Here is a 23,437-nt window from a genome sequence, read left to right as displayed (position 1 = left end):
GTCTCTCTCTGTCTCAAAAATAAATAAACGTTAAAAAAAATTTTTTTTAAATAAAAAGTGGGGCACCTGGGTGGCTCAGTCGGTTAAGCGTCCGACTTCAGCTTAGGTCACGATCTCGCGGTCCGTGAGTTCGAGCCCCACGTCGGGCTCAGGGCTGATGGCTCAGAGCCTGGAGCCTGCTTCCGATTCTGTGTCTCCCTCTCTCTCTGCCCCTCCCCCGTTCATGCTCTGTCTCTCTCTGTCCCAAAAATAAATAAAAAACGTTGGAAAAAAAAAATTAAAAAAAAAAATGATATAATGAATGCCTTTTTTAAAATATCTACAATAGGGGCCCCTGGGTGGCTCAGTCGGTTGAGCGTCCGGCTTCGGCTCAGGTCACGATCTCACAGTCCGTGAGTTCGAGCCCCGCGTCGGGCTCTGGGCTGATGGCTCAGAGCCTGGAGCCTGCTTCCAATTCTGTGTCTCCCTCTCTCTCTGACCCTCCCCCATTCATGCTCTGTCTCTGTCTCAAAAATAAATAAACATTAAAAAAAAATTTAAAAAAATAAATTAAATAAAATATCTACAATATATTATTCAGTAAAAAATAGTTCATTACATGATATAATTTATGTACAACTATATGAAAACCTGTCCACCAAAATGTTCAGTATAAACTCTTGGAGAATCATAAGGTCTTGAGTAATTTTAATATTTTTGGCAATCTTCTATATTAAAAAAATATTTTTATTACATATCATTTTATTACTCATTTATTTAGTAAATATTGATTGGGTACTTACTATGGACCAAGCCCTATTAAAGATACTCAAGACATAGTAGTAAATAAAACAGATGAACATCCTTGCCCTCATGGAGCTTATGTTCTAGTTGGGAAGATGGACAATCACCAAAATTAATGTACGTAAAATATATACTATGTTATTTAAAAAGCTGGAGAGAAGAAATTAAGCAGGAACGGGGGTAAGAAATATTTGGGGGGAGCAGGGTAAAATTTTAGATGTGGTCCCTCATGGAAGACCTCATAAGAAGGTGACTTCTGAGTGAAGATCTAAAAGGAGCAGAGGGGTAGCCATGCAATACTTGGGGAAGAGCTTTCCAGGCAAAGGGATTAGCAAGTGTAAAAGTCCTGAGGTAGGATCACACCTGTTATGTTCAAAGGACAACGAAGATGGAAAGAATAAGAGAGAGAATGGAAGCAAAACCAGGTCAGGATGAGCCTTCTAGGTCATAGAATATCCTTTGTCTTTACCCTGAGTGAGAAGTCATTGAGGATTCTGAGCATAGGACCGAAAAGATCTAATTTGAATGTTTTTATAGGATCACTCTGGCTACAAAGGGCACAGGTGGAAGCAGGAAAATCACTTAGGAGGCTACTACAAAAATCCAGGAGAGAGATGGTAGTCGCTTGAATCAGGTGACTGGCAATTAGGGCAGCAATGGGAAGTACTCAAAATTTAGATTTATTTTGAAGGCAGGGATGATGGAACCTGTTGAAGGATCAGACATGGAGTGTGAAAAAGCAAGAGGACTGAGGATGATTACCAAGACTGTTGGCCTGACGGACTAGAAGAATGGAATTATCACTAAAGGAGACAAGGAAAAGAGCAGGAGGATTCTGTGGAAATAGCAAGAGTTTCGTTTCAGCCATGTTAGGTTTGAGATGCCTGTTGGACATCCACATGGGGATGCTCAGTAGGTAGTAAAATATGTGGGTCTTGACTCTGAGAAGAGATCTAGGCTAGACAGAGACATGTGGGAGTCACTAGCATTTAGATCATCTTAACGTCATGACACAAGATCACCAAGAGAGCGAATTTAGATAGAAACCAGAAGAGATTCGAGGACTGAGTCCCGGGGCACTCCAGTCTTTGGAAGTCGATGAGATGAGATGGGAAAAATAAAAGGGACTACAGCAGGGCAGCTAGAGAGGACAGGTACAAAGCAGCCATGTGTAGTATCCTGGCAGTCAGAAGAAGAAAGTGGTTCAAGGAGAAAGACCAACTGTGACCGATGTACTGGCGGGTCAAGTAAGATAAAGACTGATCATTTAATCTGTAACATACAGTCACTGGTCACCTTAGTGAGAGGTGTCAGTGGAGCAGACCCAAGAGAGGAGAGGAGGAGAACTGGAGACGGTGAGTCTATACACACATTTGAAGGAGTTTTCCTGTAAGCAGAAGGACAAAAAGAGGACAAGAGTTGGAAGTGTTGGGTTTTTGTTTTTTTTTTTAATGTTTATTTTTGAGAGACAGAGACAGAGTGCGAGCAGGGGAGGGACAGAGAGAGAGAGTGAGACACAGAATCTGAGGCAGGCTCCAGGCTCTCAGCTGTCAGCACAGAGCCCAACACGGGGCTTGAACCCACGGACTGTGAGATCATGACCTGAGCCGAAGTCGGACGCTCAACCAACTAAGCCACCCAGGTGCCCCAGTGTTGGGGTTCTTTTTCAAAGATGGAATAAGTAAAATAAATATCAAGTATCCTATTATTAAAGTTATTTAAGTTATGACACATAGAATTTTAAGAGTATATTTTAGGAACAACTAGTTCCCAGTTTTGTCTCAATAATTACCTTTTGCCAGAACTAAGTGTGGAAAACCCAGATTTCATGAGTTCTCTGCATAAACTGGCAATAAAATCTAATGAGGAGTGTTCGGGGTGGTCTGGAGTGGTCTGGGCTGCTGGGGTATTTTTACAGCCAGCTTCCGAATAAACACCTCCCTCTCTGTGTATTCCACCACCTCTGGTTAAACCTCTACTTACAGAAAATCTTCCAAATTATGTATACAGGCATTTGCAGCCCTAATCAATTGGACATAAACATGCTTAGGACAAGGCCTTGTTTGTCAAGGTTCCTGGTAACATTGAGAAATGAGCTTGAGAAAAATTTTCAAGACTCCAAAGACATTTGAGGTCAATAACGTTTTTCTTCTTCAAATTGAGTTTCAGGGCCAAAGAAGGCAAAACACCAGGACCTTCAAGCGTGTGTCCTGCTATCAGAAGCTAGTATTTTAACGCTAACTCAACTAACAAATACATCGAAATACCCTTACTGTAAGTTCTCGTCTAGTTCCGCAACTTTCTTCTTCAACTCCTGGTTCTCCTTGATTGCGGTGTGAGCTGTGATTTCGGTTCTAATTTTAGAAGTGGCAAGTGCTGCTGATTCTTCTTCCAGCTCCTGAACTCTGTGTCTCAGAGAGGTGAGGAGAGATGATTTTCTAGCATGATTTTCTTTGTAATTCTCCATTTCAGCTTTCAACGCTTGACAGGAGGCTTCTTTCGAAAGCATCTTGGATCGGAGGTCTCGAAGCTAACATAGAAAACCCATAAAAGGAGGAAAAGGATTTCAGTGGCGTAAGTTCGAAGTACCTCTAAGAAACCCAAAACCATGGGGCGCCAGGGTGGCTCAGTTAAGCATCTGACTTTGGCTCAGGTCATGATCTCACGGTTCCTGAGTTCGAGCCCCCCATGTCGGGCTCTGTGCGGACAGCTAGGAGCCTGGAGCCTGCTTCAAATTCTGTGTGTCCCTCTCCCTCTGCCCCTCCCCTGCTTGTGCTCTACCTCTCTCTCTCAAATATAAGTAAACATTAAACAAATTTTTTTTAATTTAAAAAAATAAAGAAACCCAAAACCATAATTTCAAATCTCACACATTTGTACATGACCTATCCAACTTTTATTTTCTTTTTTTCCTATTTGCGTCTGTATCACCAGATGAGAAATTATGCCTAAAGAATGGACTTCATACTATGTCTCTTTCAAAACCATTGGGGCAATGTCTTGGGGGTGATTCAGTGCCACTCAAGAGACATTTGTGGTGTTTTTTTGCAAAAGCAATAAAATATTTTGCAATGGTAATTCATTTTCTAAATCTGTGTTGCTGCTATTGCTGCTGACAGACAATGAAACAAGAAACTTAAAATACTTGTAATTTCATGGCCACAAGTGGTTCCTAAGTAGATACAGACTATTTGACATATCACTGTATTTCTTCCACTTGCCTTCTAGATCCTTATTGTGGGCAATAAAATAATAATAATAATAATAATAATAATATTTCCAAGAAAAATATGGAAGAAAAGAAAAATCCTTACAAGATGTATACAAAACAAACATTTTAACTTATGAATTCTGTGCCATCAAAATACTGAACGATGTCTGTGCCCTAATAGGATGTCAGGCCCCCCCATAAGAAAACTTTATGAATGCATGTACTGATTTGGAACCGGGAGTATACATGCATACAATTTTTCACACACATACAAGGTATCAAATCATCTCTCGGTGGGGTCCCAGCAGCCTAGTGAAAACACTAGTTATCTCCCAGGCAAGCCTAAGACTCCCTCAGGGCCACCAGGCTGTGAACAGAATGGACCTACAGAGACTCTCTCAAGAAACTCCAAAATCGACCAGATTCAGCCAGGAGGGTAGATGGATCCCAATCATCATCCTAGAATCTCCCCAGCCAGTCAGAACTACCACTATCCCAGGAATCCAGAATTCCATCCTAAGAGCTCCAGATTGCAAACAGTCCACATTAAAGGAACATATTCAGTAAGATGCCAAAAATGCCCCGAAGCCAAGGCAGCTTCAACCAGAGCCATCAGGTGTCCCCAAGTCTCTCAAGGCTGTGAAGCCCCTCTGACATCCAGAATGCAGCCCATGTCACCTCGCTTTGCACCACGGCAAATGCATAACCTTTCAGGAATTCTCTACAAGGGGAGTAGGTGCACCATAACGGAATAAGTATAACCTTCGCCGAAAGTTGTAAAGCTGTATCCCCCCCTTCCTGTTTCTTAAAGTTTCTTTATTTATTTTGAGAGAGAGAGAGAGCGAGAGAGAGAGAGAGAGAGCATACACAAGCAGGGGCATGGGGGTGGAGAGGGAAGGAGAGAAAGAATCCTTAGCAGGCTCCACGCTGTCAGCACAGAGCCTAACATGGGACTCGATCCCACAAACCATGAGATCATGACCTGAGCCAAAGTCAAGAGTCAGACGCTCTTGACTGAGCCACCCAAGCAGCCCATCCTAGCCTATTTCTAATCACCTCTACACTCTGCTTCACTCAATAAGAAACTAAAATGGCCCACTTCTGAGTCATGAAGATGCATAATCTTACCTCAGACTGAGCACATTCAAATTTGACCAAAGTTGCAGCAAGGTCACTTCGAGCACTTTCGGCCACATTCCGATAGTGGTGTAACTGCTCCCTAGTGACCGGGACTTCCAAGAGACGGCCGTAAATTTCCTGACAGGGTTCCCCCAAAAGACAAAATATAAAGAAGAGTTTTAAACAGTCTTTTCTGTGCAGCTATAAAAAAACAAGATTAAACACAGAGCATTCTTTGTGGTCCAAACATCTCGAAAATGCTGCCCAGGGAAGTGTCTCATCCAGATCATTTCATTCTCAAAATTCCGAAGGAGGCGGGAGGCAGTCCAGGAACGAATGATGTGCTCCCCCAGGATGGCATTTAAGAACTGGCCTTTGCCACTTTAGAAGGCTTCCTTCCACCCAAGTCGAATGCTATTTGACCTCTTTCCAGAACTGATAGAGTCCACAAAGAACTGTCAGAAGAGACGCGATGTGACAAGGTCCACAGCAAAGAGGGAGTTTTCATTGTCCTTACGTTTCCAGGTAACAAAAATCATCAATTCATCTCATCTTTTGAATAAAGTGTGCCATGTGTTTATCAAAGAGATCATGTGAGTTAAAAGTAAAAGACGGTCCCCTTCGTAATTATTCACAATACCACTTATTCTCAACCTCACAGCCTATCTCAAGGTCACGATGGTGACTCAGATGAATGCAGAACATCAGTGATCGCACGGCAGTGCCTGGGGAGTCTCTGTGGAGACTCAGCTCCGCTGATGGCTGCCAGTGCAGAAATGTGGATCCCAAAGTGGCCAAATTTTTTCCAATTTTTCAAGCAAGTCATATATTCAGACTTTTTGAAGTAAAAATTCCCAGTTTTTGCAACTTGGCAACTAATTTAAATGTTTAAAAAAGAAACACCGTGTGATCCAAATAAACACATCTGCAGAGCAGATTTGATGGGTTTGGCCTGTGGGTCATAGTCTGTAACCTCTCCTTCTGTTTCTGTCTTACTCAGAATTATTCCTGAGCTTGGATGGATACCTCTGCCGACCTCTGTGAAGTTTCCAGGGCCTGTGGTCTTTGTGAAAGACATACAGGAGAGCCATTCATTTTTGAAGAAATACGAAAGGGGTCACATAAAGGAGGGTTTCCTGGAATTATCTAAGAGGCCTCAGAGGACACACTAGTAAAACTGGCTTATGGCTGCCCAGCTGCTGAACTGCCAAAGACTACTGTTTGGAAATATTCATGAATGCAAAAGTCATCTCAAAGCCCTTCACTGTGTAACAAGCGTTGTCATGACTCGTGTGTTTCGATCCACAAAATGCCAAACAAAACCTCCAGTGCACTTAGCAACAGCCAGTGTTTGCCAATCACAACATATCCAAGAAGATGGTAGGTATGTACTTCTGGGGAGAAAGCATAAAATGTTTAACTGGATCTAATAAGAGAACCACATCCTGTTCAGCCTCACTTAATATTCAGAAGTAACTTACCCACAGCAATAACCACCACAGCAGTATTTTCTAAAATAGGCCACATAAGGACCTTTGGTCACTTATGAGTGGTTTCAACCAAGATATGTACAGCACACGGTTTCATAAAATTCATTAGGAAAATAAGTTCTTCGATAGCTATGATTCTTTCTTTCAGTGACTAACATCCTTTTTCAGTAAGTGATGTAATCATTCCATAACGTCATACCTCCTTCTTATGAACACATAGTGCCCACTGGACATAATATTAAAAGGCACGCAAGACCATTTTAGGCATGGCCCTTCATTTTAGGAGGTTACCCTCTAACGCAGAACACTATCAAAAAGCATTTACATCTCCAAATGTGCACGGGTGAAAGAAATAACCCATTAAGATCTCATTACCTCTGATACTGGAACGGGACCCACATCAGGCAGACTCCTGATTATTGAGTTTAGAGGACAATTGTTGGGTTTAAATCACCCTTTAGATCAAGCAGACTGGAGATTATTCACCAACACATATTTACTGAAAACTTACTCAAGGTCAGGCACTGAGCTTACAGCCTACTAAGAAAAAAGAGCATTTACCAGACATCCTTAATGATGATTATATAATTACAAACTGAAATAAAAGCAAGGAAAGAAAGCGGAAAACAAAGGAAACTGACATATGATCAGAGAAGGAAGGAAAGATTTCCCTAAAGAAGTGATGATTGAGTAGGCATTAAATAGGCAAGAGGGGGCACCTGGGTGACTCAGTTGGTTAAGCGCCAATTCTTGATATCAGCTCAGGTCATGATCTCAGGGTCATGAGATCGAGCCCTGAGCGCCCAGGGCTCCACACTGGGCACGGAGCCTGCTTAAGATTCTCTCTCTCCTTCTCCCTCTGTCCTTCTCCCTCACACAATGTGTGCTCTCAATACATTAAAGAAAGAAAGAAATAGCAGGAGGTACAGAAGCAGGTGCAACACACATCATTCAAATAGCTAGAAGTCTCAGCAAAGGTCCTGTGGCAGGATCGTGCTCTGTGTGGTCCACGATCTGAGCAAAGGCAGTGAGGCTGCAGGACGAGAGCAACTTAAGAACAGTGCCTTGATAGGCAGCTCTGAGCTCATTCACATATGTTAGTGCCACATCGGCACTACTCTTTTTCAGAATATTCCTGGCTACTCTAACTTATGCCTTCTGCGGTATGAAATTTAGAATCAGCTTATCAAATTCCCAAAAATCCTGTTGGCATTTTTGGGATCGAGTTAATTTTACAAATAAGGAGTACTGACAACTTTTAAATACGGAGTCTTCCAACAGAAGTCCTTTTTTTTTCCCATTTGTTCGGGAATTCTTTTATGTCTTAGTAGCTGTGATGATTAATTTTATATGTCAGCTTGACTGGGCCACAGGGCTTCCAGATACTTGGCTCAATATATTCTGGTTATGTCTGTGAGAGTGTTCCTGGTGAGGTTAGCATTTGAATCGGTAGAAGACTAAAGCGGATTGCCCTCCCCAGCGCGGGTGGGTCTCATCCAATCCTCTGAAGGCCTGAATAGAACAAAGAGGCTGAGTAAGGATTCTCTGTCAGACTGTCTTCAAGCTGGGACATCGGTCTTCCCCTGCCTTTGGACTGAGACTCAGATAGGGGCTTACTCCGGCTCTCCTGGATCTCCGGCATGCTGACTGCAGATCTTGAGATATCTCAGCCTCCATTATGCACAAACCAATCCCTTATCATAAATCTTCATGTATATATTCTCTCTCTCTCTCTCTCTCTCTCTCTCCCCCTGGAGAGAAAACCCTGGAGAACCCACCTGAGCCCTAGAAACACCTCTGTGCTAAGAAGGCTCTGAAGGGTGCCACAGAAAGCCATTCCTTCAAGACGCTCTGGGAGAGCTTGACTGAGAGGAAATGAATGGCAGTGGCATGAGAGGACGACAGGGACATGGAGAGACCATGCAAAAGCTGAAAGAAGAATACGTGAATGTATTTCTTTATGACTAAGCTCTTCCCTCTTAGCTCTGAAGTCACCCTATATAGATCCTTATGCAGTGTTCATAGCCGTCTCCTAGATACCTCCTGTTTGGTTTGGAATACTTCTTTCATCTGAGTCAAGAGCTTGGTTGTTGTCATGGCTCTTTATTTTCTGGGTTTGTGATGGTTTTCTACTTTATTACACTGCGCTCAGAGCACATCGATTGCATTCTGGGCTGATGCTCACTGGCGTACCCCAGTGTGGTGGACCAGCGTCCACTCTGGATTGGGTCTATTCGGACTGGAAAGTGCTTTGGTACATGAGCCGTTAACTATTTTCCCCCATCATCCTTGTCTATGTTATTTCTACTTCAGGGAATTTATTGAGGTTTTGTGAATGCTCAATTTTATGAAAGTCTTATGGGTACTCGAAAAGAGGGTGCCTTTTCTATCTTTGGGGCTTGGAGCTCAACATCTATCAATTAGATAGATCTACCTTACTCATTATTTTCATTGAGCACTCCTAGCCCAGCCTCATTTCTTTTTTTCTTTTTTTATTTTTTAAAATTTACATCAAATTAGTTAGCATATAGTGCAACAATGATTTCAGGAGATTCCTTAGTGCCCCTTACCCATTTAGCCCATCCCCCCTCCCACAACCCCTCCAGTAACCCTCAGTTTGTTCTCCATATTTATGAGTCTCTTCTGCTTTGTCCCCCTCCCTGTGTTTATATTTTTATTTCCCTTCCCTTATGTTCATCTGTTTTGTCTCTTAAAGTCCTCATATGAGTGAAGTCATATGATTTTTGTCTTTCTCTAATTTCACTTAGCATAATACCCTCCAGTTCCATCCACGTACTTGCAAATGGCAAGACTTCATTCTTTTTGATTGCCGAGTAATACTCCATTGTATATCTATACCACATCCTCTTTATCCATTCATCCATCGATGGGCATTTGGGCTCTTCCCATACTTTGGCTGTTGCTGATAGTGCTGCTATAAACATGCGGGTGCATGTGTCCCTTCGAAACAGCACACCTGTATCCCATGGATAAATGCCTAGCAACGCAACTGCTGGGTCGTAGGGTAGTTCTGTTTTTAGGTTTTTGAGCCTAGCCTCATTTCTATCCTTTACTCTGTCATGAGCTGAGTCCAACCTCCCATTACTACCGTAATTCTCTATTGCCTTGTAGCTCTTGTTCTCTTGCCTCAGGAACACTGGTGCTGAGTTGATGCAAAGATTCAGAACTTGATCTTCATTGCAAATTGTACCATACAGCATCGTAACATGCCATTACTCATTTCACTTACTCCTTTCTTGCTCTGAAAACAGCCTTTTCTGATAATGAGACCGTGATCCCTGATTTCTTTTTGTTTGCATTTGCCTACATACACCTTTGTTCCCCATTTTTATTTTCAACCTTTCTGGATCACTTCGTTTGAGATGTCTCATATGTAATAAGGTTAGTTTTGGCTTTGTGATCGATCCTAACATTCTTTTTCCCCAGCCTGGATGACTCTACTTTACATGTGTTAACGTGACAGATAAGTTTGGTCTTAGTTCTGCCGCATTCTTTTACGTTATGCTTCTTGTTTTTATCACTCTTTCAAAATCCTTCACCACAAATCTGTTTGCTTTGCTTTGTTTTGTCTGATAACCGGGAAGGTTTGTATCTTTGTTCTAGTTTTGAATTTATAACTATAACTTTAAATAATACCTTTAACATCAGCTAATTCATGATAACAGCATATCTTCTCTTCCTTGCCCCTTTCGTCCCTCCCTCACAACTTCTAATTTTTTATTTTTATTTTTTTGAGAGAGAGAGAGCACACAAGTTAGGGAAGGAGGAAAGGAAGAGGGAGAGAGAGAATCCCAAGCAGGTTCCACAGCGAGCAGGGAGCCCAACACAGGGCCCATGGCGGGGCTCCATCCATGACCCTGGGATCATGACCTGAGCTGACATCAAGAGTCAGATCTCCTCTCCTTGTTTGCTGCATCTTTCTTGAAGTCCTGAATCTCTGCTTTCTGAACATGTTTCCGGTACGTGTTGGCTTTACTCGATTGTTCTATGCATGATGAATGTTTCGTCACGTCTCTTCCCATCACAGCAACAGTCTTCTAGTAGGTATTCTTCATCTGTCATATCTGGGGAGCAGGAATCTTGTCATATGTTTTTTAACATATTTTTTAATGTTTGCTTATTTATTTTGAGAGAGAGAGAGCACGTGTGAGGGAGCAGAAAAGGGGCAGAGAGGGAGGGAGGGAGAATCCCAAGCAGTCTCCACCCTCAGCATGGAGACTGACGTGGGGCTCTGTCTCTCAAACCTTGAGATCACAACCTGAGCCAAACCAAGAGAGGGGCGGCTTCACCGACTGAGCCGCCCAGGCGCCCAGGGATGTTGCTCTATCTTTAAATAACTCCTGTGTTGTTTCCTTTTCGATTGCTCATTAGAAGGTGAGTGCTTGCTGGGCCGCCTGTGGAAGAGGTCTGTGTGCATACAGGGATGGGAATGTAGTGTCACGTTCTAGACAAGAAGGAGTTTCCCTACGACACAGGATTTGTGTATAACTGCATTAGACCCATCTTTCATTCCAGCCCGTGCACAGAGGCAACCAGAGGGCTTATCACTATGCAGACTCTCCATGCGCCCCCTGCTCTGCAGCCGCCTACAAATCTGGCTCCTGGCGTGATTTGTATTTGGCCCTCCTGCTCCTACTTTTTGGAAACCGAGCAGGTGCAGAGAAGCTCCAGCGGCCGGTCCACATACCTCCATCCTCTCTTGCAAACAAGAGATTTCCACTTGACTCCTCTGAGTCAGCCACTCACCTTGGCAAAACAGGCTTTCCCAGCTCTTCCTACCCTCTGCAGCGATGCTCCCAGTGCTCCCCCGGCCCCTCCCCTCAACCCCTGCTGCTTTGGAAAGGCCTGCCGCCTACTTCATGTTACAAGATTCCAGCCATCTCCTGGATGTACCCAAAGTGGAACTTGTTTCTCACTTTCCTTGTCACTTGTGGCTAATTTCCAGGAATAGAAGGGAGAAATGCTATCTGCATGCCACCACTTTTAAACTAGAAGTACCTACCTAGACAGGTTGTTTTTTTTGTTTGTTTGTTTGTTTTTTCGTTTTTTTTAACTAAATGGTCTTAGAGGCATTAGGAAAAAATGCCCTTTTAAAAATTCTCATTTTGAAAAAAAAATCTAATTAAAACAATGTGATATCCAGCAGGAAATCAACAGAAAGATCCATAGAAACGCCAGGAACAGTCTTTAGTCTCTGTGCTCAGAAGAATTTAGGGTATGAAAAAAAGAGGCATTATAAATAGAGGGGGGTGGGGAGGGTGGAAATATTGGTTAATAAATAGTGAAGCTAGAGGCGCCTGGGTGGCTCAGTAGGTTAAGCGTCCAACTCTTTTTTTTTTTTTTAATTTTTTTTTTAACGTTTTATTTATTTTTGAGACAGAGAGAGACAGCATGAATGGGGGAGGGGCAGAGAGAGAGGGAGACACAGAATCAGAAGCAGGCTCCAGGCTCCGAGCCATCTGCCCAGAGCCCGACGCGGGGCTCGAACTCACGGACCGTAAGATCGTGACCTGAGCTGAAGTCGGACGCTTAACCGACTGAGCCACCCAGGCGCCCCTTAAGTGTCCAACTCTTAATCTCAGTTCAGTTCTTGACCTCACGGTCGTGAGTTCAAACCCTATGTTGGGCTCTGCATCCAGTGTGAAGCCTAGTGAAAGAAAGAAAGAAAGAAAGAAAGAAAGAAAGAAAGAAAGAAAGAAAAGAAAAGAAAAGAAAAAAGGAAAGGAAGAAAGAAAAGAAGAAAGAAAGAAAGAGAGAAAGAAAGAAAGAAAGCAAGCAAGCAAGCAAGCAGGCACCTAGGTGGGGGTTAAGCCTCTGACTTGGGCCCAGGTCATGATCTCACAGTTCGTGAGTTCAAGCCCCGCATCAGGCTCTGTGCTGACAGCTCGGAGCCTGGAGCCTGCTTCAGATTCTATGCGTGTGTGTCTCTCTCTGTCCCTCCCCCATTTGGGCTCTCTCTCTCTCTCAAAAATAAACATTTAAAAAAATTTTTAAAAATAAAAGATAGGCTTGAAGCACTGAATATTAAAAATGCAACCATAAAAAGTATTATATAAATTTATACGTATCTATCTGGAGAAGGATTTTCAAAGCATAGAAGCAATGAAAGAATATCAAAGAAAAAAACTCACATATGACAACAAAACCTTAAAACTTCTATACATTAAGGGTGCCTGGATGGCTCAGTCATGATCTCACGGTTTCAAGCCCCACATCAGGCTCTGAGCTGGGCAAGGAGCCTACTTAAGATTTTCCCTCCCTCTCCCTCTGCCCTTCCCCTGCTCATGTACTCTCACTCTAAAAAAAAACAACAACAAAAATTACAAAAAATACCCTAGAGAAAAACCATATAAAAGAACTAACAATTAACAGAAGAACTAGAAATGACTTATAAATGAGAAGTATACTACTTCACTGGTCATCAATTAAATACAAATTATACTATCAGTTAGCTATTATTTCTGATCTTTAATATTGACATGTTAAATATACTTAATCAAGTGTACTATGAGATAGTTCTAAAAAAAAAAAAAAGGAGTGAAAGAGTTCTACGAGAAATACATGTTATACACTGCTGATAGAAAGATAAGCTGGCACAAATTTTCCGGAAAAAAACTGGCAGTGTGTATCAATGAAATTTAAATTAATACTATTTGCCCCAGTGAGTTGCCTTCTTACAATCTCATCTAAATAAATGGAAATACACCCAAAGATTAAATACAAATATATTCAGAGAAACAGTCATTAGCAAAATGTTCCAAAAATACTCAACAACAAAATCACAGAAACAATTAGAGCTCTAGAACAGAAGTGTGTTAACATGAAGAAAAGAAGAAAAATAAAATGTTATATTCACACAATAAAGTTATATTCAGTCATTAAAAATCATGTCGCTGGAGAATCTTTAATGATAGGGTAAAATGCAATATAATTTTTAGTGAAAAAGACAAAATATAAAGTTACACATACAGTTTCATGCCAGTCATGTACAAAAACCTAGAGGTATAGATCACTAAACATCAGGCTGAAAGAAATTGTTTCATGTATATCAAACAAAGGATTAAAACGTAGAATATTTTGAACACCTACAAATTAATAAGAAAATCACGACAATAAAAATGAGTATGTATATAAATCGAGAATTCTCATTAAGAGAAATACAAATGGCCAAAAAATACACGAAAAGATGCTCCAACATCCATAACAATCAGGGAAATAAGACTTAAAACAAAGACACACCATTTTTGGTATATCGGTTTGGAAAAAATAAAAGGTTTGATAATGTCAAGTGTTAGCAAAATGTGAGGAAAGGGTTATCTTCATATGTAGCTGCCAGGAATACGAAATGGTTAAACCCTTTTGATAGTCTCACTAGTTTCACTGTATTAAAATCAATGTATTACGTCTATTAAAGGCAAATACCATCAGGCCCAGAAGCTCTATTCTCTCCACAGGAAAAATGCTCATACATGTACATAAAAATATGTATAAGGATATTCATCATACCATTATTTGTAATAGAAAAAAGGGAAGGGAGGAGGGCTGAAACCATATAAATTCCCATTGACAGGGCAATTACTAAAACAAGGCATTTCCAGGGGCACCTGGGTGGCTCAGTCAATTGAGTGTCCAACTTCAGCCCAGGTCATGATCTCACAGTCCGTGAGTTTGAGCCCCACATCAGGCTCTGTGCAGACAGCTCAGAGCCTGGAGCCTGCTTCAGATTCTGTGTCTCCCTCCCCCTCCCCCGCTCATGCTCTGTCTCTCTCTCTCTCTCTCTCTCTCAAAAATAAATAAAGATTTGGGGCGCCTGGGTGGCGCAGTCGGTTAAGCGTCCGACTTCAGCCAGGTCACGATCTCGCGGTCCGTGAGTTCGAGCCCGGCGTCAGGCTCTGGGCTGATGGCTCGGAGCCTGGAGCCTGTTTCCGATTCTGTGTCTCCCTCTCTCTCTGCCCCTCCCCCGTTCATGCTCTGTCTCTCTCTGTCCCAAAAATAAAAATAAAAAACGTTGAAAAAAAAAATTTAAAAAAAAAAATAAAAAATAAATAAATAAATAAATAAATAAAGATTTAAAAAATTTATTAAAAAAAACAAGGCATTTACATATGGTGCAACACACAGTATGAGCTATGTATGTTTGAACATAATATTATCTCTAAGATATACTGTTGAATAAAAAATAAGAGAGTGTAGATCCATGGCTTGATACTCTTTTTCATAAAACATATAAAGGGGGGAATATACTATGTATTTTCTATAAATATATTTAGAGGGAAAAAAAAGAAAGTGGTCTGAGAGCATACACATCACCTCAATAACAATACAGTACTTACCTCTGGAGGTAACACAAGAATTAGGGCTGGGGGTGAAGAGAACGCAATGGTTTGTTTTTTTCAAGACGGGTGTATTTATGCACTATTTGCACAATTAAATATAATTTAAAGAAAAGAAAAATACTGGAAAGAAAATGTTAACTGTAGTTATCTTTTAGTTATAGAACTGTTATTTTCCTTATTCTATATTTCCATATTATCCAAATCCTTGACGATGACCACATATTACTTTCATAATCAGAATAAATGTCTCCCCCTTAAATTAAGAAAAAAAAAAGGAGCAAGGACAAGGACAGACAAAAATCACCAACCCTACTATCAAGTGTCTTTATGAGGAACGTGAGCACAGAGAAGCCACTCTAGGCAGCACAGACGACTCAACCCATGTGACAGCAGACACTTCAGGGGGTTTGCTCTCTTAATTAAGCCTTTGTGTAATGAGCAAAATTTTGTGAAAATTCTTCAACTTCTTCTATAAGTATTAAATAATCTTCACTTTCAAAAAACTAATTTTCCCCTATTCAAAATGGCAAGATTAAAAATTCACCCATTTGTCCTCACATGAGGACAATCTAAGTTATTAGGTATCTCTCAGCTAACCCAGGAAGCAATTTTATATTAATTTTAGAAAGCCGACTACATATTATTTGATGCTACTACCGATATTATTATGATAATGATCGAAATTGCCTCACAGGGTGGCTCACAGTCTTTTCAGAAAAAAGGGTGGTTTCAAAGCTCAATGGCATAGAGAAGAGATAAGCTTATTCATAATTTAGTACCCAATGTGCCCAATTATCTGACCTGGGGACAGTGTCTTGGGCCAGTCTTGCTGCTATGATATTTAGTTGTCTTATTATCCCACGGACAAAAAAATGACAAGAAAATCACTGCCTACCTCTGACACACAAAAGCTCCTAATCCATTCCTATCTCCCTCTCCCATAACCAATCTTTCCTTTTTTTCCCAGCATTATTCCACGCTCCAGCGCACAAATGTGAGACTGAGGCTCTCCCAGTATGGGATGCTTCCGGTAGACTCTCTCTGTCTCTCTCTCTCTCTGTGTCTCTCTCTCCCCACTCTTCAAGCTTCCAGTGCTGTCCCAGTAAGCAATCCCTTCTAAGACCCTTTCCCCTACTCTCCAACTTCTTTTCACCAAGTGGTTTCTTCCCTAATTTACAGTGCATAAATTAAGTTTTGTGAATTGCATTCCTCCAGCCTAATCAATGCTCCAGTCAATTTTTGACCACTCATCAGTTCTTCTCCCTAATTTGAGGGACTTTCCTGGTCCTCCTGCTTTTCTTTCTTTGCATATGTGGATTTGGTCTCTGGGTCTCACTGGTGCCTGCAGGGCATAGTGTGAGGGGTGCGGAATCCAGGAAACAAATCTGAGTACCTGCATCTTAGCAGTTGTGGGAAAAGTTTTAGCGAAGACATTTCTACACAAAATCAAGTGTTGTGGAAAAGCTGATTATTTTTACATTATTTTCCAATCTTTTGCCTCTCGGATGTCACTCTTACTCATTAATTCAATTTCTGGGGAGCATGGCAGAGCAGGAGGACCCTACACTCACCTCATCCCATGAATACAAGTAGATACAGTCACATCAGTGTAAATAACCCAGAAAATCATCCAAAGACTAACTGAACAGATTCTCCACAGTTAACTGTAGGGAAGAGGTCACATGGAAGAGGACAGGAAGCACAGAAATCAGGAGTAAAGAGACCTGCAGGACTGTCCCCAGAAGGAAGGGATACCATAGGTGCAGAGAGGGGGGAGAAACAGACTCTCGCATGAGGGAGCCTACATGGGGAAGACGAATCCCCATAACATTTGGCTTTGAAAACCAGAGGGGCCAAATTTCACAATTTCTTACAATCGATGGGGTTTAAAACCTGGAACTTCAAAAACCTGGAACTTCAAAAATCAGCAGGCTGTAGGAGAGCCAGGAGCACAAAAGGAAACTGAGTCCCTGCCCTTAAAGAGACAGCACAACAAATAACCCCTGCGGAGATATAGCATGGAGGCAGGAATTTAAAAAATGCCTGGGGTATACGGAAGGGAGATTTGTTTACTAATTTCAGAGTATGTGCTAGTGGGGCAGGAATCACTGGGATACTTCTCTAGGAACAAAGGAAGTGGTGTTACCATTTTCCTCCCCCACGCCTCACCATAAGCACAGGAACACCTGCAGAAACCATCCCTGGGCCAACACTCTAGCTACCTAATTTGCTAAAGGTGTGCCCTGCCCACAGTTTTCCTGCAGATCCAGGCCTGCCTCAGTCCTGGGGCCTGCAGGTCCCCTCCCACAGATGCCCAGTGTAAACCTTGCTAACACCACACATCCAGCCACTGCAGGCTTCTGCGAACCCACCTCCTCCAACCCAGTCTGCCTCGGTCCTAGCAGCTGGTGCAGACCTTGCCAGTACTGTGCACCCTGCCTCCACATTCTCCTGAAGTTCAGTGCTACTGCACCTCTGATAAATGCCTGGTATGACAACTTAAGCTCAATGTGACTTCAGACTGGCCAACTAACACCACAAAAACCACACACTGCCCACCACAATAGGCAAAGAGAGCCATTACAGATGACTGGTCTAAAAGCAAAAGGGGCTCAGCCACAACAGAAGGGCATACACAGCACACATAGGAGACACCCCTATTAGTGCCAGGTTCTGGTAAACAGAGGAAACTGCACCACAGGGCACTACAGGACTGCTTCTTCATAAGGCCACCACTTTTAAGAGCAGGAGATGTAGCTGACTTTCCTAACACATAGGAACAGACACAGAGAGTCAGACAAAATGAGGAGGCAGAGGAATATGTTCCAAATGACAGAACAGGATAAGATCACAGAGACCTAAACAAAACAGAGATAATATATATGCCTGATAAAGAATTTAAAGTAATGGTCATAAAGATACTAGCACTGGACTTGAAAGAAGAGTGAAGAATCTCAATGAGACCCTCAACAAAGAGACTGATAACATAAAAAAGAACCAGTCAGAGATGAAGAACTTGATAACAGAAATTAAAAGTACACTGCATGGAATAAATAGTAGACTAGAGGAAGTAGAACTATCAGTGACCTGGAAGACAGAGTAATGGAAAGTAAACAAGCTGAACAGAAGAGAGAAAAAATAATAATAATAAATGAAAACAGAGGCACCTGGGTGGCTTAGTTAGTTGAGTGTCTGACTCAATTTCAGCTCAGGTCATTATCCCATGGTTGTGGAACTGAGCCCCTCATCGAGCTCCACACTGAGCATGGAGCCAGCTTGGGATTCTCCCCGCTCCCCCCCCACCACCACCACCACTCGCCCTCTGCCCTTCCCTGCTCACACTCACATTCTCACTCTCTCAAAAATATATACATGTGTGTGTATATATATATTCTTAAAAACATGAAAATAGTCTTAGGGAACTCAGTGACACCATTAAGCATAATAATGTTCACATTACAGGGATCCCACAAGGAGAAGAGCGAGAAAAGGGGGCAGAAAATTTATTTGAAGAAATAATAGTTAAAAATTTCCCAAATCTGGGGAAGGAAACAGAAATCCAGATCTAGGAGGCACAAAGAACCCCCAACAACATCAACCAAAAGAAATCCTCACCAAGACACATAGTAATTAAAATGGCAAAAAGTAGTGATAAGAGAGATTTTTAAAAGCAGCAAGAGAAAAGAAAACAGTTACATACAAGAGAAACACCATAAGGCTATTAGCTCATTTTTCAGCAGAGAATTTGCAGGCCAGAAGGAAATGGCATGATATATTCAAAGTGCTGAAAGAAAAAAACCTGCAGCCAAGCATACTCTATCCAGCAAGGCCATCATTCAGAATAGGAGAGACAAAGAGTTCCCAGACAAACAAAAGTTAAAGGAGTTCATGATCACTAACCAGCCCTACAAGAAATGTTAAAGGGTACTCTTTGAGTAGAAGGAGGAGTAAGAAAAGTAGGAAACACAAAAGCTGTAAAAATAAGATGTGAAGTATGACACCCTATACCTAAAATGTGGTGGGATAGGAGTGAAGAATGAATTCAAACTTAAGCGACCATCAACTTAACTGCTATATGCATGTTATATATAAACCTAATGGTAACCACAAACCAAAAACCAATAATAGATATGCAAAAAATAAAGAGAAAGGAATCCAAGAAAGCCAGAAAACCATGAGAGAAGAGAGCAAGAGAAGAAAGGAACAAAGAAGGACTACAAAACCACCATAAAACAAGTAACAAAATGGCAATAAGTACCTACTTATCAATAATTACTTTGAATGTAAATGGACTAAACATTCCAGTCAAAGAATATAAGGTGACAGAATGGATTAAAGAAAAACAAGACCCATCTATATGCTGCCTATAAGAGATTCAGTTCAGACCTAAAGACAATGGAGACTGAAAGTGAAATGACAAAAAAACATTTACCATGCAAATGGAAGTGAAAAGAAAGCCAGGAGAGCAATAATGACATCAGACAAAACAGACTTTAAAACAAAGACTGTAACAAGAGACAAAAGGACACTATATAATCATAAAGAGAACAATGCAACAAGAATATATAACAATTGTGAAAATTTATACACCCAACATGGAAGCACCCAAGTACATAAAGGAGCTAATAACAAACATAAAGGAACTAATAGATAGTAATATAATAATAGTAGGAGACTTTAACACCCCACTCCCATCAATGAATAGATCATCCAAACAGAAAACCAACAAAGAAACGGTGGCTTTGAATGACACACTGGACCAGATGGATCTAATAGATATATTCATAACATTCTACCCTAAAACAGCAGAATAAATACACATTCTTTTCGAGAGCACATGAAACATTCTCCAGAACAGATCACATATTAGGCCACAAAACAAGTCTCAGCAAATTCAAGAAGATCAAGGTCACCATTCATCTTTTCTAACCACAATGCTAGGAAACTAGAAATCAACCAAAGAAAAAATCTGGAAAGAGCACAAATACATGGAGGTTAAATATCATGCTACTGACACTGAGGAGGGCACTTGCTGGGATGATCACTGGGTGTTGCATGTAAGCAATGAACCACGGGAATCTGCCCCAAAAACCAACAGCACACTTTACACACAGCATGTTAGCCAGTTTGGCAATAAATTATATTTTAAAAATAATAATAAAATAAAATAAAAATGCAAGAAAAAATATCACATACTAAACAATCAGTGGGTCAACCAAGAAATCAAAGAGGAAATCAAAAAAATATGTCAAGACAAATGAAGATGAACAACAGTTGAAAATCTTTGGGTTGTAGTAAAAGCTGTTTCAGGAGGGAAGTTTATATAGGTCATTCTCTCACTTTTTTTTTTTTTTTTTAGTGTATTTATCTGGTTTTGGTATCCAGGTAATGCTGGCCTCAAAGAATGAATTTGGAAGCTTTCCTTCCTCTTCTTCAACAAGAAAAATCTCAAATGAACAATCTAATCTTACACTTAAAAGAGCTAGAAAAAGAACAAACAAAATGACTAGACGGAAGGAAACAGATCAAAGCAGAAATAAACGAAATAGAAACTAAAAAAAACAAACAAAACATTCAATGAAACTGGGTGCTGATTCTTTGAAAAGATCAACAAAATTGATAAACCTTTAGCCAGACTCATCCAAAAAAAGAGAGAGAGAGAACCAGAGAGAGGGAGAGGGAGAGGGAGAGGGAGAGGGAGAGGGAGAGGGAGAGGGAGAGGGAGAGGACTCAAACAAAATCAGGAATGAAAGAGGAGAAATAACAACCAACACCACAGAAATACAAATTATTACAAGAGAATATTATGAAAATTATATGCCAACAAATTGGACAGCCTAGAAGAAGTGGATAAATTCTTAAAAACATATAACCTCCCAAAACTGAATCAAGAAGAAATGAAAAATTTGAACAGATCAGTTACCAGCAATGAAATTGAATCAGCAATCAAAAAACTCCCAACAAACCAAAGTCCAGGACCAGATGGCTTCACAGGCATATTCTGCCAAACATTTAAAGAAAAGTTAATACCTATCCTTCTCAAAATATTCCAAAAAAAAACAAAAAACAGAAGAGGAAAAGAAAGCTTCCACATTCATTCTGTGAGGCCAGCATTACCCAGATACCAAAACCAGATAAATTACCAAACTGAATCCAACAATACATTAAAAAATCACTCACTACAATCAAGTGGGATTTATTCTTAGGGTGTAAGGGTGGTTCATTATTTGCAAAGAAAATGAAAAAACTAATTTGAAAAGATATACACATCCCTGTGTTTATTGCAGCATCATTTACAAGAGGCAAGATATGGAAGCAGCCTAAATGTCCACCAATAGATGAATGGATCAAGAAGATTTGGGTGTGTGTGCGTGTGTGTGTGTGTGTGAGTGTGTGTGTGTGTGTGTGTGTGTGAGAGAGAGAGAGAGAGAGAGAGAGATGGAATGTTATTCAGCCATAAAAAATAGTGAGATTTTTGCCATTTTCAACAACACAGATGGACCTAGAGGGTATAATGCTAAGTGAAATAAGTCAGACAGAGACAGACAAATACCATATGATTTCACTTCAAAGTGGAATTTAAAAAACAAAACAAACACCTGAACAACCAAAAAACCAAACAGACTTTTAAATGCAGAGAACAAACGGATGGTTGCCAGAGGGGAGCTAGGAAGGGGGATGGATGAAATAGGTAAAAGGAATTAAGAAGTACAAAGTTACAGTTATAAAATAAATAAGTCACAGAGATGAAAGGTACAGCCTAAGGAAAACAGTCAATAATATTATAACAACATTGCATGTGATAGAAGGTGACACCACTTACTGTGGTGAGCACTGAGAATTGTCAAATAACTATGCTGTACACCTGAAACTATTCTAACATTATGTGTCAACTACACCTTAATAATAAATTTTTTTAAGAACACAGTATATATGTATAGGAACAGTACTATAAAGAAATGTACCAAAATAGATCAGTAAGGTTTCTTTTTGATAATAAAAAATTTTAGTTGATTGCACAATTATTAAACACACTAGATAAAACAAGATGAGAATGAGGGCAGGAGTAGTAATTGGAATAAAAATTTCTGCCTTGGTGTCACACGAAAGCTTCACAGAAAAGCTAATTCCAACTCTTGTCATGTGAAGAAGGAGCCTGGGAAGGAGGTGGAAGGCACCAGGGGCATGAAACAGTTATGCTTCAAGATACATGGCTAGTTTAGACAAATCTAATTTTTCCATGTGACTGAAGTTTTGTCTAGATATTAGACACTGGTAAAGTGATTTGGCTGACTTAAGGAGTCTGTTTATTCCTCACCTTATCTAAGTGAATAGCTTTTGCACAGCGGGAGGGACCTGATCAGGTCTGCATGTCACTGTGTCTCCTTTGTGGCACTGAAAAGGTTAGATCAGTACAAAGGGAGATAGGAGAAAGGGAGATCAGCCAGGAGGCGACTGCATCCGCCTACATTTATTTTCAGATGAAGCTTTGGCAACTCCATTTTGAAGCCGAATGTTGAAATGCCTTACGATTATTACATACATTACATATATGACATTTGAGGGCTTGGTAAGCTGGAGTTAGATAGAGGAGCCCTCTACCCTAAAGTAACAGGACATCCTTCACTAGTCTCAGCAGGAGGCTGGATCCAGATGATGAGGAATGTAGTCTTAATACCCAGATAAGAAGTTCAGAAATACGTTTCTGATATTAACTAAATTAATGTTGTCAAATGGTATTCAGAGGCTCAGCTGAAGAATGTGCATTCATTCATGCTATGCTCTACTTGAAAATAATCCTTGACAAGCCAGAACCTCAGAGAGGTGTCTAACTTGGACCCCATCATTTTGACTCTACTATACAAGTGCTTTTACTGAACAAGGGCTCACATCATGCTTGCATTGTTTCATGGGTTTTGAAATTTGTCATGGTTTTCCCACGGTGAATAGGTGTGCTGTTACCAGGCAACTTGTTTGCTTTACCTTGAGGTTCGAGTAAATTGTAGGACTCCTGCTGATGCTCTTGGAAGACCTAAGTCAAACTGTGGTCCACCTCCTACAAGCGCACAGCACCAACAGCACGTGCATGATCCGCTTTCACATCCTCTGATTTTTTTCCCTCTTTCCATACTTCTTTACTGTCATTTACTTACTTTCGTTTCTTTTTCATTTTTTTTAACATTGGATAAGAAATAAACCTGAGGGGCGCCTGGGTGGCTCAGTCAGTTCAGTGTCAGACTCTTGATTTCAGATCACATCATGATCCCAGGGTCATGGATAGAGGCCAACATTGGGCTCCATGCTGAGTGTGGAGACTGCTTGGAATTCCCTCTCTCGCTCGCTCTCTCTCTCTCTCTCTCTCTCTCTTTCTCTCTGCCCCTTTGCCTCCCTCCCCCACTCATGCATGCTCACGCTCTGTCAGAAAGAAAGAAAGAAAGAAAGAAAGAAAGAAAGAAAGAAAGAAAGAAAGAAAGAAA

General features: G+C 40.9%; 1 protein-coding gene across 1 annotated transcript in view; it reads right to left on the bottom strand.

The window, feature by feature from the left end:
• Window positions 1-23,437, bottom strand: part of CCDC170 (coiled-coil domain containing 170) — a 90,247-nt gene that overhangs the window by 42,961 nt on the left and 23,849 nt on the right. Inside the window, exons 2-4 of the mRNA XM_049654671.1 lie at window positions 5,123-5,251; window positions 3,057-3,313; window positions 2,080-2,170 (exon numbers count right to left, since the gene is read on the bottom strand). Coding sequence (XP_049510628.1) covers window positions 2,080-2,170; window positions 3,057-3,313; window positions 5,123-5,251 — 477 coding nt within the window. The remainder of the gene's footprint in view (window positions 1-2,079; window positions 2,171-3,056; window positions 3,314-5,122; window positions 5,252-23,437) is intronic.

The sequence above is a fragment of the Panthera uncia genome (assembly GCF_023721935.1).
Source record: "Panthera uncia isolate 11264 chromosome B2 unlocalized genomic scaffold, Puncia_PCG_1.0 HiC_scaffold_24, whole genome shotgun sequence".
Taxonomy (NCBI): Eukaryota; Metazoa; Chordata; class Mammalia; order Carnivora; family Felidae; genus Panthera; species Panthera uncia.
The sequence above is the reverse complement of the archived record's forward strand: the minus strand, read 5'-3'. Positions and strand labels throughout refer to the sequence as shown.